Below are 19,610 nucleotides of genomic sequence, written 5' to 3'. Positions count from 1 at the left end.
TGGCGTTATTTGTGAAGACACTTGATCACTGTCGTTAACTCACATTTTATTGTTGTAGTTATGAGATGGATTTAAATATTAATATTTGGAAGATAGAACGGTGTCAGTCCTTTAAGAAGTCAAGGTGAATTATACAAGGTGAAGAGATCTTGAGTGAGCTTCCCTTGTTGTGAAGTTATCTAATCTCTATAAGTGACTCACTTCTCATCAGTAAAATAGTCTGTATTTCCCAAGATGTTTATGAATTTCTTTAATGGGTTTGGAGGGCACAGCATGGTGCCTGGCCTGTGGTAGGTGCTCCATCTCTATAAATGTTAGCAATGAAGTATTGGTATTATTTAAAAGGTCATTTAAAAAAATTTAATCAAGAAATTCTAAACAACAGTATCTATTACTGTGACTATTATACAGAAAGGAACAAACAAACAAATCCATCATTTAATCCTAGAAGTAATCTTATCTAAACCTTTCGTCTTACTAGACATATTTTTTTTATTAAGCCTAGGGAAACAAAGCCTAAAAGTAATCTAACCTTCACAGATTTTTTTATATAAAAACATAATAGCTGTATTTCTGAGAAACTATGGAGAGATAGAAACATGGTATTTTACAGATCCTTTATAATTACTTTTGCCTTCAACTAAATTCTCTACTTTACCCTCAAACTTTACCCTTAGTTTCTTTTTTGTTTGTTTAAAAAATACATCTGAATATATGCTCTCCAAATTATTTTTGTTACAAATTCTTATTTGTGCATATTAGATTTTAAGTTCTACTTATGTCACTTACTAGTCATAAGACTTTGGGAAAATTCCTTACCTTGCTAAGTATCAGTTTACTTATTTGTATGATGGGAATAATAATAGTACTTACTTCATAGTATGTGTGGCACATAAATATTCTATAAATGTTAGTTAATAAATACTCTCAATTTATTTATGTTTTAAATTATTCCTTAAGGTTTTTTTATGGAGCAGTGAGGGCTGTACAATACTAGAATGGGTTACCAAATGATCATTATAAAATGAATTTCCCATTCAATTTGTAAGATTGGAATGAAAAAATATCTATGTGGGGATAGTATGAAGTTCTCCTCCCTTCTTACTCTCAGTTATCTTAGCCTCAGCTAATGACTTTGCTTCTTATTTCATGAAAAACGAAAGCAATCAGAAGAGAACTTTCACATGCTTACACCGCATCTGCAACTTACCTTAATTTGTACTCATACTCTCCTTCTCCTTCCCTAAGCTAATACCTCTACTTAAATGCATCCTCTCTTGCCTAATGAAGGACAACACTCTACCAAATGTCCCTTCCTTTGCCTAAATCCATTTTTTGTCTATTAGATTATGTCCATCAGTATACAAACATGTTATTTCTCCCATTAATAAAAACTAACAACAACAAATACCAAAACACTCTCTCTTAACTCCAGCTTATCCTTCCAGGTACTGTCCCATTGCTCTATTCCACTTTACAGCAAAACTCCATGAAAGATGACTCTTCAGTTCCTCTTTCCTAATTCTCTTGAACAGACTCCTAAGACTTTTACTCATGTTTCTACCAATACAGCTCGCCAAAGTCACTAATGATCTTCGTGTTGCCAAATTAAATAATGAACTCTTATTCATCATCTTCCTCAACCCATCATGAGCAGCCCTCCTTTTTGAAATGTTTTCTTTACCTGGTTTCCAAGATATCATTTTTCCTTTCTTAGCCTCCTAGCTTACTGAACACTCTTTCGAAGTCTCTTCTGCTAAGTCCTACTCATTTTGACCACCTCCATGTGTTGGAAAATCCAATGTTCAGTTCTCTTTTTTTTCTATGTTCACATACTGGGTGATTTCTACCAGTCTCATGGCTTTAAAAATAATCAATATGCTGACAACTCCCAAATTTGCACTTCCAGTCTGGTTGATTCCCTTGAACTCAGCCTCATATATTGAACTGCCTACTAATGACACCAGTTAGATCTCTAAAAATCATATCAAACTTGAAATGTTGAAATCCAAACTCTCCAATTCCCCACTACTTCCCAAATCTGCTACTCCTTCAGTTTCCCCTATCTCAGTTAATGGCAATTCCATGATTCCAGTTGTTTAGACCAAAAATACTGGGTATCATCTTTTTTACTCTTTACTTTCTCTCATATCCCATATCTAATCCTTAAATTTTGCCAATCCTACTTCAAGACAGATCCAGAATTCAACCACTCCTTGGCATCTGCACTGCTACTATCCTGGTTCAAGGCGCTACAATTTTTCTCCTGTATCACTGTTCTAGTGTAATTAGTTTCCCTCCTTTCGTCTTTGTCCCATTACACTAATCTCAACATAGCAGCTACAGTAACTGCTTTAAAACATAAGTCAGATCATGTCCCTTCTCTGCTTAGAACCATTCAGTGGCTTCTCATCTCACTCAGTGTAAAAACTCACCATTAAAGACTTACAGGATCTGGCTACCTTCCCCATTACTTTTCTTACTCTTGTCTCTTACCATCTTCTTCACTCATTCTGCTCTGGTTATATTTGCCTCTTTGCATTTGAAACCTCAAAATGCCAAACATGCTTCCAACCTTACGGCTTTTGTACCTTCTATTCCCTCTGCTTTTCCCTCAGATATCCACATGGCTCTCTCCTTCATCTCCTTCAGGTCTCTGTTCAAACATCAACTCATCAGGGAAACTTTCCCTGACATCTTGGTGAGAATAACCTTCATTCTGTCCAAACCAGCCTTTTCTTATCCCTCTCACACTGCATTATTTTTCTTCACAGCACTTTTCACCATCTGATACTTGAGTTTGTCTGTTTCTTCCACTAGAATGTATGTCACAGAGTCGGAGTTTTGTTTAAACATTATTTTCTCTGGGCTTAGGAATTGCCTTGCATACTTGTTGGCACTCTGAATTACAAATGAATGAAAAAACCACTAAATGATTCTAGGACATCTTCCTCAAATCATAAATTAAGGACCATAAAATAAGTAAAACAGATCATAAAGCTTGAAGTACCTGTTTCTTTGGAAAGCCTTCATTAATTTTGGTTCCCATGGCAGCAATTCATTTAAAAGACGTATCAATGTACTATGCAATTCTTTTACAGCTTGCCTCCGATGATACCATTTGCCCTAAAAAGACAATTTTTAAAGTAAATCCCTTAGATTTAATCTAAAAGTCAATATCAAGCCTTATTTTCTGATTAAAAAACAAAATCAAGATGCCAATAACCCAACAAAAACATATTTCTTCTTCAGAAGCTTGCAGAAAGGGGGAAAATATCCTGTAATAAATCTTATTCTATATGTTTAACAATTCTAAATTCTGCCAGAGAAATATGAAACCCCTTTCATTCAACTGGGAGACAAAAATTCAAAAAAATTTTTTAATTACATCAATTGTGTTTTAATAAATGATTTGCTAAATATAGGTCATGATACAAGCATTTATATAAATTCATTAAATAAGTAAATAATATGGGTCATATCAGTAAAGTTTTCGTAATTTTCCCAAAAAGGGAGAAAAAGGGCAGAAAAGCTAGGTTTGTTATACCTAAAAGCAATCTTCTTAACAAACCTCCTTAGGATATTTTATATTTATTTTATTTTAAAATGTTCCTAGCACAGAAAAGCAACCAAAGCAGTCACTGTTTTCAATACTATAATGCTACACTAAGAGTTAATAATTACGGATGCGCCCTCAATTTGCTAAGTATTACCCTAGGTATTTAACACACACACACTCCTATATATCTGTATCTAGAAACAGTTCTAACATTTATGAAAATCCTTCTGGGGTATCTACATTGTTATGTTCACTTTACAAAGGATGAAACTACAGCTTAGAGAGATTAAAGACTTGGTTAAGGTCCTGTGACCTAAACCCACATCTGCTTGATTTGTGAAGTCCAAGTTGTTAGAACTACGTCACTACCTCCTAAGAACTGCATCACGTATGTTCAATCTGACATAGGCTATGAACACCTCTACCAAACACACACCTTACCAGTATACATAAAATTATTTGAATAATATAGGAACAAATTTATAGCAGTGAAGCCAATCCCCACTCCTCGACACTGTTAGTGTACACCTATCATTATCATCTGTTATATAACCATGTTGTATTTTTTTGTACTAGCTTTGAGATATAAATCACATACCATACAATCCATGTGTTTTATTTCTAACAAAGATACACAACTATATATGTTATGGATCACATTTAACATGAATAAAATTAGACTTTACGCTATAGCAGTTGTTAAGTCGGACAATTTGCATATACATAGAACATTAAGGCAGAAAAATTACCACTATCTAGAAAATTATAAACATGTGCATAAATTTTCCAAATATATTTAATATATATATACACCTTCAACATTTAAGTCATGGAAATTTTAGTCACATATAAACCTAAATGATTAATAGTACAGTTTTACAAAAAAAAAATTTGTGCTTTAAACAGAATATTTATGCACATAAAAAAAGACAGTTATATTTCTACCTCTGAGGTTTTTATATTTTAGAAGGGGAAAGTAGAAAGATGTGGGATTATATGTGTATGCACACATAATGAATATGGAACATAGGCTCAACCACTAATTTTTGTCTTTTTAGTGGTATGACAAATCATAGTATTAAGAAAAAAAATCCCAAGAAAAGTAATTTTTACTTCATGTAATATATTTACATAGGCCTCTTTAGTATTAAATGTGTTCTAAAAGTACACACAGGATCCAAGTTAACAATGATTTAGACCTTAAAAGTTTATTTTTCTCAAAGAAATGTTATAAGATAGGATAAAGTTCTTATTCTAACCCATGAAAACAAAACTATTAAACTGATAACAAAAAAACTGAACAAGAAATGACTTTTATCTAGGGAAAGTGAAATGGAAGAAGATGAAAAGGCAGATGACAGCTACCTTAAATCCTCTGTGGAATGAGGTAGGGTTGTTTCAATAAAAACCAGAAAGTACGTAGATTTTTCCCTTTAATAAGACATGGAAACATTTTTTTTCTACTTCCCAACTACTATTTGGCTCACAAATGAAATGGTAAGAGCGGAAATAAATTTTTCCTAAGCTAAAGAGAAAAGAAAGAAGGTATTAGGAATGAAGGTAGGGAGAAAATGCTTTGTAGTAGAAGTAACCGGAAAACCGTTCAAAGACTAAGGAGCAACAGGCATGCTGAAGTCCTCACTGGGGGTTACAAGGAGAACTTTGACAGCTGCAAAGTTAACCTGAGCAGTATGGTTGCTGTCTGGATTAGCATGTAGTGATGGGGTGGGGGATGCAGAAGGACTAGTAGCAGTAGTATAGGACAGAAGACCTCAGTCTAGGTAGATGAGGTACAGGAAGGGGAGATTGTGTAGCTAGATACTGTTATTTCGAGACACTTGTCAGCTGTATTTGTGTCTCTGCTAAATTAAAATGTTAATTTTTGTAGATGAGAGTTTAAAAAGGATTATAAAGTTTTTATCTTTTTATTTTGATTACTAATTTTTCATTAATCCAACATGGAGAAATATATTACTGAACTAGCAGACTATATGCAAGGAAACAAACTCAAATATCAGAGAATAAATTTCTAACTTTCATATAACTCTATCTTACCCACTAATCTGTTTTAAAATGTCTATGGCCTTTTAACTTTATGTATGTTTTGTGGGCTTTTTCCCTTTCCTTATTATGATGCATTTTCGCTTTGGGGTAGTGGTGGTATGGTATTTCATTTATAATTTGAAAATGCATATTTAATCATTCTGTATTTAGAAAAAGACTAAAAAGTTTATTATTTTCATAACACAAATTATAGGAAAGTAATGACTCATAAAATGTTTTGCCTAGAAGATATACATAAAGAATACAATGACCTCAACAAAGGGCACCCCTATGATCTGCCATGGGGTATGTGAGTCTAGTTTTTATGTTGATTAAAGGGGGCATAGGTTTAAAAAAGTTGAGAATTACTGCTCTGGGATCGGTATTTGTAAGGTGCTTTAGTCACCGAAAGTAAAAGGGAAACTGATAGTGCTTGTTTCATATATCATCTTCTTTGATCAAAACATACTTAAAACCTAAATGGAATTAAAATAATTGTCCCTTTCTCCTTAGTGGTGGTCTCAGACTTTAACAGTATACAATGGAACTAATGTAAAGAGAAGACAAGTTATAAATTTTTTAAAAGAAATTAGAGATGGTAACAATCTGCCTTGGGTCTAATATGAAATCTATTCAAAAATCAAAACAAATGTTTATTAAACTTTAAATTAGATCATTAACTAAAAGCTAGTAATAACTTTTCTGCCTGATCAACTTTATTTATATACACAGATAAGGGAAATACCAAGAACAATTATCATGTTTCTTCTAGGATGAAATTATTAAAGAAAATTGTCTAAAGTTACACAGGGAAGTACAGGTAGTCTTCCATATCTGTGGGTTCTGCAAACATGTATTCAGCCAATCATGGATTGAAAATATTTGGGGGGAAAAAAACGAATGGTTGCATCTATACTGAATACATAGAGTTCTTTTTTCTTGTCATTATTCACTAGACAATACAGTATAATAATTATTTATATCACATTTAAATTGTATTAGGTATTACGAGTAACGTAGAGATGATTTAAGGTATACAGGAGGATGTGTGCAGGTTCTATGCAAATGCTACACCATTTTATGTAAGGCATTTGAACATCTGTGGATTTTGGTATTGATGGAGGTGGGGGTGGAGGGGTCCTGGAACCAATCCCCTACAGATACCGAGAGACAACTCTACTTTTAAATAGAAGTAGACGTTAGAATTCTGTATCTCTCAAATGGTAAAATCTACTCTCCTTTCACTACACAATGTTGTCTCTCTTGGTCCTCAAATAGATAATTCCTAAAAAACTAAATTATATTCTGTAAGTACCTATATTTACATGTAGGTATCTCTGTAATGCAAGAATTAAAATCTAAAATTTATTTTGTTAATTTTAAAAATTACAATAATTAAAATTATAGTGACCTAAAGTTTAAAAGTGAATTAAAACAAAAGTAAAACAGTGAATTCCTCTATTTTCAAACAGAGAATGCAGATGTAATAAAAATCAGAAAGGCTCTTACAATCTTTACCCCCAATGATTAATACAGAATCAAAGATAATGACAGCAAGTAGCTGGTTTAGTAAAAGATCATTTGTGAAACAGTTCTATAACTTCCTCTAATAAAAATATATTTAATAAGCTTTATACATATAATTTTAGTCCTCACTTTATAAACAGGTATGTGAATATGGGGATAAATTAACTGTTTTCAATGTTAGAATTCTCATTATTTTCAGGGATAAAAAATATTTTCTAAGAGAATCCTAATGCATTATGTGAACTTAATAATTCAAATATTTATGGAAGATCACTTTAAAAGAGGAGAATAATATTTTTCTTTTATGAATCTACTATAAAGTTTAACATAAAGTATGAATTTCAAGCATGCACCATGGAACCAAAGGCATATAGTATAGTCTAAATTTGAAGCTTACCTTTCATTGCTTTCTCATCCAATGTCCACTGCAGCTGCAGATTGCCAGCTCCCTTTCCATGAGATGCCCCAACTACCAAACAGTGGAAGTTTTATAACTTCATAGGGATTACTACAAAAAGGAGCTGGTCTATGGTCACAAGATAAGTCCTTTACTATATTATGCAGTTTTATAAGTTTTTGAGTGCAGTATATTAATAACTTAAGGAATTACAAAGGAAATGAAACTTTAAAAAAACTTACAAAACTACACAATATTGAAAAAGAAAAAAGGCTTTGTATCTCTGTGTGTGTGAAATGAGTAGGGGAGGGAAACTTACCTTACAACTAAAGAACAACTCCATTCTGCTGCAGTAATCTGGGTTGGGTATGACAGCACCAGCATAATGCTGGCTGGGGTGTTGGAAGGAGAGGGAGTTGGCAATCTACTGATGCTGGGGACATTGGACACCTAAAAGGAAAAAAAAGAGGAAAATAAATAAATTGTAGATTTATTAAATGTCTCATCACCATGGATATATTTTGCACATTTTAATAAATTTAGATGCTCTGTATGTTAAACTTAGGTGAAAGTCACTTGTTTATACAAGCCATTAAGTTACTTACATAGATTTTCTTGTAATGTTTTATCTAAACAAAAAAAGGATCAGCAGTCACATGAAGAAAAATTAAAATTATATAAAAATACAATAATGCTTTTTTAAATTGAGAAGGCACTGTGGAGATGATAAAACCATTTTTATTAAAAAGAACAGTACAAAAACATGATGTATATAATCAAAGTATGAATACTACTTTTCTGTATGTTTTTATTTACAAATAGGTTGTTAGATCATAGAAACATGGATCACAAAACAAAATATTTTTTGTTTCAGGCTTTGTTCTTGTCACAGACATAAATTCTATGTTTGAAAAGGAATTAAATATTCATATATTATGCTTTTCAAATAAAATGCAAATACCTTTTAGAAAAGCCAAGTGGATCCCTACACAAACATGTCTTATTTAAGAGTCTCATGTTCTACCGACTGAGCCAGTCAGGCACTAAAGATGTCTCATTTAAAATCACTAGCAATATCCAAAAGTAGTTTTCGTATAATCTAAACCCATATGTATAAAAACATAGCACAAATAAAATTAATTGCAATTAAGTATTTTAATAAACTAATTATTTGGCATTCTCCTTAGTCTATGTACTATTAAATGAAAAGGTAATACTACATTCAATAAGTATTCACTTTTCTTTCTTATTGCTTACCTAGACAAACTACTACCATAGTCACATATTTCTGCATATTCACAGTTTTGGGAGTAAAACATTGCATTGATCTTGTTGGCATACAGTCTCTTAAAAAAGTGTTAGTTTGAGGCCGGGTATGGTGGCTCACGCCTGTAATCCTAGCACTCTGGGAGGCCGAGGTGGGAGGATTGCTTGAGCTCAGGAGTTCGAGACCAGCCTGAGCAAGAGCGAGACCCCATCTCTACTAAAAATAGAAAGAAATTAGCCGGACAACTGAAAACATATATATAGAGAAAAATTAGCCGGGCATGGTGGCGCATGCTTGTAGTCCCAGCTACTTGGAAGGCGGAGGCAGTAGGATCACTTGAGCCCAGGAGTTTGAGGTTGCTGTGAGCTAGGCTGATGCCAGGGCACTCTAGCCCGGGCAACAGAGTGAGACTCTGTCTCAAAAAAAAAAAAGTGCTAGTTTGACAGTATTGTAAAATGTCTGCATATTAATATGAAAAAAGTTAAAAAGTATTTTAAAAGTGCCAGAAGCTCTGTGAACTATTAATATCATATGCTATTATTTTCTCTTAAGATACTCTCACCAATTTTCACTTGACTAACTTAATAGGAAAAGAAAGCATCTGTACTTTATTTTAAAGGCATCCCACACTGAATACATTGAATATTATATACAACATTTACATAATATTTCTAAGTTACCGTTTAAATAGAAAATATGGAAGCAAACAACTACAGTAATGATGTAACACTGCAAGTTGCTGTGTCTTCTGACTTTGTAGAGAAGGAAAAACTTGGCAGCAGGTCACATTCCTATTGAGGTAGTTCATTATCACTGGGGAAGAAAATCTAACAATGTACAGTTAACAGATGATATGCTACCATTTTCATTTACAAAGAAGAATGAACCCTGGATGGCAAATTAACCATGACTGACTAACTGAATTTGATTGTTTTCAGTGAAATAATGGTAGCAAACGAGTTGATAAAATTTTATCAAATCTATACATGCTATCAGAAAGGCAGGTTCTCCAGCAATTCATGGCACAATCTAAATGACTAAGTAACACTGTTTATTTGGCATCACAGGGGCATAAAAAGTTCCACCTAAGTGAAATTAAGGTTGGAAATATCTTAAAAGCAGGTCCTATTTATTTTTATTTTTTCATACTCTATCACAATGCCTAATACAAAAAGAGGCCCACAATATGTATTCAACTATTAACACATTGACTGGCACACTAGAAAAAAATTTTTTTTCCTTGGGGCCACAGTGTTTTATTATGAAAACAGAATAAAAACTTAGAAAACAAAACAATCCTTCCTAATTTAATAAAAAATTTGTTATTTTTTGTTGTTTTCTGTGCATGAGTTATATACAACTTGTAAAATAGTCCTCGTGGCTCCCAAGGTGAAGAGACATGAGTTATATGTGCTTCATGAGGCCCTGGGCTCAAAACTAGCATGAGTTAAAAACAACTCACATGGCAGTTAATGTGTTAATATATAAGTAAATTTCTCAGATAACTGACATTTCCTCCTTAGGTGCAAAAGTTTTCCTCTTTAGATTAAAAAAAATTAAGAAATGTTCTTAAAATATAAGTCTTTCAGATTTTCTGACAACACAATGAATACAGTTTAACTCCTAAGACCTGGGTCATCATTATGAACCAGTTATTGTGTTATGTTTTTATACAGTGACTATTAGGCACCTCTGAGGTTTCTAGGTGTATTACCTATATTCTTATATTAAAGCTATTGATTATTATACTTTTAGACTCCTAAGATTTGCTTTTTTAAGTTTTTTTCAATTGTCTTTTTAAAATTTATTAGTGTCTCAATTTATTAGTGCTGTCAATAAATGTGCCTTAACTGTTTCTTGTTCTAATTAAAAGCAGCTGCTACTACTTGTTACATTAAAAGAAATTGGTCCCCATAAAGCCTTTTTCCATTTTAAAGTACTGGAGCATCCACATGTGGACTCTGTGCCCTCTATTTAGGCTCCTTTTTGCTTTTTGCTGGATTCTGAGTAACTTTTCCTTCAATATATAATGTATCATTTTCTTCCCTTTTTTCTACAGAGTCTGGTGAAACAGTGGGAAAATTTTATTAAGGTTCAGTTCTCTCAAGTTTTTCATGATATTATTTCCCAATTCATAAAAGGCACTGAACTAAGGTCTTTCCAAAGATTTTCATATCTTCTGTAATATAAAAATCCAGAATTATGTGAAGCTCATGTTTTGGCCTTACCCCCTCCCCCCAATAGATTTAAACTCAATTTTCCAGAACAGTGGAAGATAATAAAGTTAACTGTTAAACAGAAGATTTTACAAATTTATTGGGACTTTGAAACACATGTGACATTTAAATTGTTACTTACATTCGAATAATATGTGTGGTAAGTATTTCAAAAAGGTTTAAAGCAAATTATAAAAGCCACACTATGAAGCTCTGACTATGGGAAGATCTGTCACCTAATTCAACTCTTCTTGAAGTGTACTCCATGCTGGGAATATACAGCATTAACTCTCTGCCTGATGTAAAAACACCATATAATCTCTCTGCCTTTTCACTGGCGTTTTCATGAAAGTTTCCCTGATGGGATTCAAACTATGCCAGACTGCAGTAAGTAGAAACAGTGAGTACTATTAACAAGGGCTGAAATCTGGTTCTTAGTGGAGCAGAGTAGGATATGATGAGGATAAAAATAATATATTCTCAGATAATTCAGTGACTACAGTTGATTGAAGCTTTGTTTGCCTTACCAGTCATATATGTTCTGGTTGACGTTTCCTGTCATCTAGCTTTCCTTTCTATGATTTTGAACGTGTCAGTTAACATTCGATTCTTCATAAAACCCATGTTATTTGCCCTTCCACTCTACTCCCAAACAACATATAGACATGTAACTAAGGGATGTGAGCAAGTATCTAACGTGTCTGGTGACTTCTAAATAAACATAACTTAAAAATAAAGATTAAATTTTTTATGAAAGGACAATAGCCCAATCAACCCTGATTAAAATTAAAAATTTATCCCGGGGGTTGAGGATAAAATCTTAAGCTCTTTAAGTGAATTCCTTGAATACAGGAACTTGGTTTTAATCTTTGGATCCCTACCAAGTTCCTGGTAATATACATAGCATACAGAAGACATTTAGGAAACATTTACCTGATGAATAAGACTAATATTCATAACTAAGGTAAGAAAACTTATTTTATCTGTTTTTCAGCATTTCCAAAAGGTCATGTTAATTTTTAAAAGCTTTAAATATAACTAAAGATAAATTGATTTTCCTCCCACAGCTGAAACAGTTTTCAGTTTTGTTAACTATTAACTTGTTTACCAGAAGATCTAGAATTAAAAAACACATTATACACAATGATGTAATTGTTAAAGCCTTAACTAAAACTAATTTTAAGAACAATGTGAAATTATTGCAATCATATCTACAACCAAAGCCATTAAATAAAAGTTAATTAGGGCTTAAGGACTTGGAATGTACTTAACGTTTCTTACACTGTAGTAAAGTAGATTTTGAACTTAAACATCTGTCTATAAAATAATATTGATTTGATGCCTCACTACAAGAAAATAGGATATGAAATGAAATGAAAAGAAGAGGGAAAAATCCCATCATCCTTCATTATAATAGAGTAGAATTTCTTTTTGATAGGTGATAGAAAATAAGATTAATGCATAATAATTTCTTTGCCTTCTATCAGGCTTTTACTATAGGCAATTATGTTTTTGGTCCATATAAATACATGTAATACATGTAATAAGTGAAGTTTTGGAAATGATGTGACAATATTTTTCCATTTCCCTATGTATCATTCCTTACTATACTTCACTTGAAGAATATATCACATTTTATTTCTAAAAATGAATAAAGAAAATATATATACAACCATGTTGTTTGTAGTTTCCTCATTTCCCATACTAAAGAAGGTAAAAGGTAAATGGTAAACATACTTAGAAGAGGCCACAAATCATAAAGAATTGAAGATAGCTAAGACAAATGTGAAGCTAAGGTCAAGAATCCTTCTTCACTATCTGATGGAATCATGAAGGGTAAAGGCTAACAATGACATTCACAAATCCCATCAAATACAAGTCTGAATTAGAGGTATATGATGTAATAGAATACTCTCAATTATGGGATCTGGTATTATGATTTCATTGATTTCTACCTAACTTTCAAAACATCAACTTGTTTTCTCCCCATAAGTTGGCAACATTATACAGAATGAAAGAATAGAACACTTAGCAAACATAGGCTTATATCAAGGTTTCACAACCTCAGCACAACTGACATTTAGGACTAGATAATTTTTTGCTGTGGGGGAATGTCCTGTACATTATAGGATCATTACAATGTAGGATGTTCAGCAGTATTATTAGCCTCCATCCATTAAATCTCAGTACTACCTCTTCAATTGTGACAATCAAAAATGTCTGCAGACATTGTCAAAAGTCTCCTGGGGAAAGGGGAAGAAAATCAAGCCCTAATAACCACTGGCTTATAAAGAACTCTGTGACCAAAAAATGGGGTATTCCTATCTCTGATCTAAGTTTCTGACTTCTCCAATGTTTGGTCTAGCTAATGTACATTCTTTGGTTAAGTAAGAAAAGTATTATTATTGCATTATGAATTTAATTATTTTAAGAACTTAACAAAGATTAATTTTATCCATTACTTGAAATTCCTTTTTAACATGCTTCTATACATACTCTAATCATTATACACATATTATTTTGTATGTTCTTAAAATTTACCATTTCACAAATATTTCCATGTTGTAACAATGATTTACCAGTATTTCATTTTACTAGCTATATACCACTGTGTTAATATCATTTAGTCAGTCATCTCCCTACTTTGGACATATGGGCTATTTCCAAATTTCTACTATTAGAGGTAGTCTGCTAAACACAACACTGTGTAAATTATTTTTAGGGGATGGGGGGAAGAAATGGGGAGAATAAAAGTTAAATTCCAAATAGCATTACAGGATAAAAAGAGTATAAGCAGTTTTATAGTTTTTCTTACATATAGAATATAAAATTTAGAAATAATTGATACCTGTCTTAAATCTTGCTCAGTGCTGAGGTGCTTATCTGCTAAAAGATGTATCATAAAATATATAGTCTTATATTTAAAATTTTAATTTATCAATATTGATAAGACATTCATTTATGATATACTTCAGATGAAGTTCCTTTTCTTATATATATAGCATCTTTTTGTTGCCAAATTTTCACTTTTCCTTTACCCAATCTCTACACAGATCTTTCCTTATTGAAGACTGAAATTTTTTTGAAAATCTAAACTATGATATGAAGCATATGGAAATTAAGCAGATATGAAGGAAAAAGGGATCATATGAAAACCTTAAACATCTAAGTTTGGCAAAATCTACCAATTTTTATTATTTAGAAAATAATAATGTCTAACAAATTTCAAATACAGTAAGATCAGATAAATTTATCAGTATCTTAGCTCTATCTTTCTGGAAAATAAATTTCCTAGACTAAAAAGGATACTTTTCAAATAATTAAGCAAAATGCAAATTTTATCTTTTAATTAAATCCACAAAAATAAAATGTTGTGATTTCTCCTTTAGATCACTAAAGAATCCTATGATCTAAATAATGATGAGAAAGACAAAATTAAAGGACTTTGTCATTCTATATATTTATTTCAACCAGAGGTCTCAATTTAAATAAATCTCAGGTAGATAATTAAGTATAGCACTGAAAGATCTAAAGGATGTTAAGTCTTATTTGACTAAGCCCCTAAATGTAATGGGTCAACTGAACTAAGTTGAGAAATTTAAGCACTTTTCTCTCTTCACATTATTAACCATAAATGAAATTAGTTGTCCTGCAAGAATGAGCAAACAATTTAGATTTTAAAAGACTGTAAATCTAATACAATGGCAAAACTTCTAGGAGGTTAAAAAACTTTTTAATGTAAACATAAAACTGGTCTAAAAAATAAAGTTTATTAATTAAAAAACAAACAAACAAAAAACTTTTAAGGCCAGGTGCAGTGGCTCACGCCTGTAATCCTGGCACTGTGGGAGGCCGAGGCGGGTGGATCGCTTGAGGTCAGGAGTTCGAGACCAGCCTGAACAAGAGTGAGACCCCGTCTCTACTAAAAAAATAGAAAGAAATTATCTGGACAACTAAAAATATATATATAGAAAAAATTAGTCGGGCATGGTGGCGCATGCCTGTAGTCCCAGCTACTTGGGAGGCTGAGGTAGGAGGACTGCCTGAGCCCAGGAGTTTGAGGTTGCTGTGAGCTAGGCTGACGCCAGGGCACTCTAGCCCGGGCAACAGAGTGAGACTCTGTCTCAAAAAAAAAAAAAAAACAAAAAAAAACTTTTTAAATGGAATATTAACCTAGGTGGGGAAATCGGATCATTCTTCCTCATTCCTTTGGTAGGAAAAACTACCTGGAAAGGCCCTGCAGAGAAGCCTCCTGAAGCAGCTAGGTGTTTATATGAATCCATGTTAAATCTTCTATCATTTGTCATTTCTATCTTTATTAATAACATTTATGACAACCAAATGTTTATAGAGAATATATCTTCTTTGTTATTGGAGCCATTATTGTAGATATGAACATTGATAATGAATAATAGAATTATCTTGACTCTAAATACTATTTTAGCTTTGACAGTGATATCCTCTTATGAAGATCAATATTAATATTTCATTTGTCTGAAAATAGTGAAGGAAGCCAAGAAGACAAGGAATCAGTCAAAATAGCTATCACTATCACCAAGTTCATATACTTCATTATTAAAAGTCCCTTGGGTCCTCACCATGAGCCCAGTTTTCGTAAGTATGGTTACCTGCTTTCTTAATCCACAGTATATCAGCTAGGGCAAGTATATGAAGACACACAAGAAATGACAGGTGACAGACAGCCTGGCAATGAAAAAGAGACAGAACAAAAGCAACAATACAAACAAAATTCTTAAAAATATGCAGCATAAAAGCCCTTTGATGAATGTTTAATTACAGCTACTGATATCAACAGATTTTCAGAGTAACAATGCAATTATTGATATTCATAATGATAACCCTTGAGTCATCAAGAAAGGGTTAAATTATGTTCAGTATAGTACAAGGAAGCAGGCAAGTTTTCCATTAAATGACTAATGAAATCCTTTTCATTAATGGTTCATCATTTCATTAATGGCTGGGCATGATGGCTTATACCTGTAATCCCAGTACTTTGGGAGGCCAAGGCGGGAGGATCACTTGAGCCCAGCAGTTCAAGACCACAGCCTGGGCAACATAGAGAAACCTCATCTCTTTAAAAAAAAAAATTAGCCGGGCATGGTGGAGGACTTGGGAGGCTGAGGTGGGAGCATCTCTTTAAAAAAAAATAGTAATAATAATAATAAAAAATTAGCTGGGTGTGGTGGCATCAGCCTACAGTCCCAGCTACTTAAGAGGCTAAGGCAAGAGGATCGCTTGAGCCCAGGAGTTTGATGTTGCAGTGAGCTATGATAGCACTACTGTACTGCAGTCTGGGCGACAGAGACCCTGTCTCAAAAAATAAACAAACAAATAAATAAATAAAATAAAATAAGAGTTTTAGTATCGAAGGTTTAAGTTTCAGTTGTCTAGAAAATTCAATTAAGCGGAACACCTTATTCCCAAATGATGCCAGACAAATAAACTGGTATTAAATATTAACATAAACATTCAATAAAGTTAATTCCTATAACTTTTATATATTTATCACACTCATTAACTTTTATACAAAATAAGGAATGATACTGCAATGCAAACTTTCACTATTTGTTTTATGCTCTGTAGCCATTTCATTGTTTGAGATAATCCGTTCACATAAACAATCTTTTAGACAGTTTAACTTAAGAGGATATAGCTCATATGTTGGTAATATCAGTAAGATTATCCCTGCTAAGTATAATTCCAAGAATTTCTATTTCTTGAAGAGTGAAAAACATATTTTAAAACTACTAATAATATGCAAATAAACAGAGGGCATGGGTAAGTCAAAAGTTTATAGAGACAAATCTAATCAATTAAACCCTTTACGTAATCTAAAATTTTCTGATATATATGTCCTTAAGGAATATAATGTCAAGTATTTGTAGTTTATTTTTCTTTTACTCTTCTACTTGTTCCTGTGAAGGAAGGCAATATGCTTATACCTCATAACACCAATGGAAGCGAGGTGGATGGCTTTAAAGAAAAATTCTAGGGTGCTGCAAAAGTATTTTTCTCCTGTAATACATGCCATAAGTAAGTATTTAAATAAACTATGCTTAAAACTATCCATTAGAAAACAAATAAAAACTCTAATTTATAATATGGGAATAAATTCAAGTAAGTTATATTTAACTGCAGCATAAAAAAATCAGCAAATTTATTTAACACAATTTTGTTTAGAATAAAATATAACGAACACCTCACTAAAAAGAGCTCCTGCAAAAAACTATAAATAACATTCTGATTTTCAAAAGACTATTCTTTCCTACTAAAGAACAGAATCAGTCCTTTCTGAGCATAAAACATCAAATAAATAAAGACTTTTTGCTGCAGAGAACATATTTTAATATTAATATAAATGTTTATTTGAAGAATATATCACAGCAGTAAATTTTAATACTTGATCTTCCACATCAAGAGACTGCCCACATACCTAAAGTACACATATGAAAACATAAGAGTCTAATAAGGGTCTAAACCATTTTTAATGGAATTATTTCTAAAATGTACAGTTTTCTACATTCTCAGATTATATACTGAATATAATGTTTTCTTGCTAATTGATGACTATCATTATGAACATTACTCTATTTCTTAAATTAAGCAATAATCTCAAGTATATCACACAAGACTTCTGAAATGCTTAAGCCTGTTTTTACTCTCGTGTTAATTAACTCTCGTGTTAATTACAACAGAAGGTTGTAATTTTATGGTATTTTGATCTCCTCCCTTTGGAGTGCTACAAATACATCTTTCCTAACAGTATATAAAATGACTACTACAAATCTGCTGATACCAAACTTGCTGCATCACTAACCGTATTATATACATATTTATATTAACAGGTTATGGGCAAAGACCTAAAAATAGCTTCATGACATTCCTAAGGCATAAAACAAAGGTTTGTTTTTTTTTTTAAATGATGAGACTCATTTTATTCCGTGTTTAAAGCCTTCCTTCTCCATTTATTTATTGGTATGTAATTGTGTTTTAAATTTGTGCATAAGCCCACTATAAATGCCAGTTAAATAGCATTATTGATTTAATAAGTAGCAAAATTGAGTGTTCTACCAAGTATTGGGTGAATAATATAATGCTCTTATACTCTAGTCTCTCGAGAACAAAAAAATTAGAAAATGAAAGTAAAGATTAATAACGAATTTAGAATGCACAGTGGAAGTTAAAAAAAAACTTTCAGCTGATAAAGGTTCTTTAAAAAGTTATATTGTTAAGCACACATACAAATTATCTGGGGCAGGATTAAGAAATTTTCATTTGCTTTTATGTTACACTTAATTAAAATTTTATGTTACTAAGCAATAAACTTCCATTAAAAGCATGATTATTAATTAAGAATATTTGCAAGGTAAGCATTACCCAAAAAACTACCAGTCAGAAAACAACCAGCCAGTGTATTGGGAAGTATCTAAAACTATACCTGATATAAACCAGGTAAACAAAATGAATTTAATTGCCCCTGGCACCATTTTTGTCTACTAAAAATGAAAACTAGACCACACAGGAGAAATAAAAGAAACAATGTTTCTATCTTTCATTGCAAATTTTCATTGTAATCCAGGAGAACAAAATCAAAAAAAAAGGCTTTAGAAAAAAGCAGGAATAAATTTTAATGCTGACAACAATATATAGAACTTTTGGATCAACACCTACCGATTTTTTTCTACTGTTTTCCAGATCTTTGAGTTCATTCTCGATTTTTGTGATTAATTCCCTGAGTTCATCAAGATTAGTGCAAATAAGCTAAAATAAAACACAAAAACACAGCTTGATAACACATAATATAAAACACCCAAAATGTGGTAACAGAAGTTGTTTTAACACACACTGAATTCACCATTATTTTTCTCTGTAATAGTAAAAGGCAAGGAAAGCTCTCAGTTTATATTTTAAAAGATATTTACTTGTTGTGATGTATGAACTTCAGGATTAGTATAAAAGAAGCTGAAATTTCAACATTGGTGGTTTCATCCCACATCCCCACCTCTCAGTTTGCTTTATAATCCAGGTACTTTCTTAACATTAACTTTCAGCCCAGAATGACAAAGATCTGGAAACTCACCCTAGATTTCACAAGTTACTGAATCACCTTTAACAAATGCTTCACCAGGCAGCCTCCTATTCGGTGAAGAAGTGCACCCCTGGAGAACTGTAGTTATACCTTTGTTTGGTTTGCTAACTATACAATTTAACAAACCTTAGTTATTACTGTTGGGATTGCTAGTAACAAAAGATTACAAGTATATGTAATATATTAAAGATTTGGATGAAATTAAGTATACATTCTTAATATGAGCTTATTAGTCTTTAATAAAATCATCTCCACAAATAGTATCTATTTCCTTTCATAATTGTATGGTTCTTTTTATTTCACCTTGATAATGTGGGCAAATGGCCAAAATAATTGATTCTTAGTTATTAATAACTGAACTAGCTTGGTTTAATTACTAAATTTTTAAACAATGAAGTGTCAGCAACAATTAAAAAAATTAGTAACTACAATTTAGTTCTTGTAAAATCATACTGAACTTCTCTAATTAATTCAATATACTTTTTTCCTAA

At 32.1% G+C, this 19,610-nt stretch overlaps 1 protein-coding gene across 1 annotated transcript in view; it reads right to left on the bottom strand.

Moving 5' to 3' along the window:
* The window catches only part of KIAA2026 (KIAA2026 ortholog), a 91,991-nt gene that overhangs the window by 6,227 nt on the left and 66,154 nt on the right, over positions 1 to 19,610 (bottom strand). The window contains exons 5-6 of the mRNA XM_012647407.1: positions 18,702 to 18,791; positions 3,011 to 3,126 (exon numbers count right to left, since the gene is read on the bottom strand). Of these exons, the coding sequence (XP_012502861.1) occupies positions 3,011 to 3,126; positions 18,702 to 18,791 (206 nt within the window). The remainder of the gene's footprint in view (positions 1 to 3,010; positions 3,127 to 18,701; positions 18,792 to 19,610) is intronic.

The sequence above is a fragment of the Propithecus coquereli genome, unplaced genomic scaffold, assembly GCF_000956105.1.
Source record: "Propithecus coquereli isolate 6110/MARCELLA unplaced genomic scaffold, Pcoq_1.0 Scaffold267, whole genome shotgun sequence".
NCBI lineage: Eukaryota > Metazoa > Chordata > Mammalia > Primates > Indriidae > Propithecus > Propithecus coquereli.
Note: the sequence above shows the minus strand (reverse complement) of the source record. Positions and strands in the feature narration are given on the sequence as shown.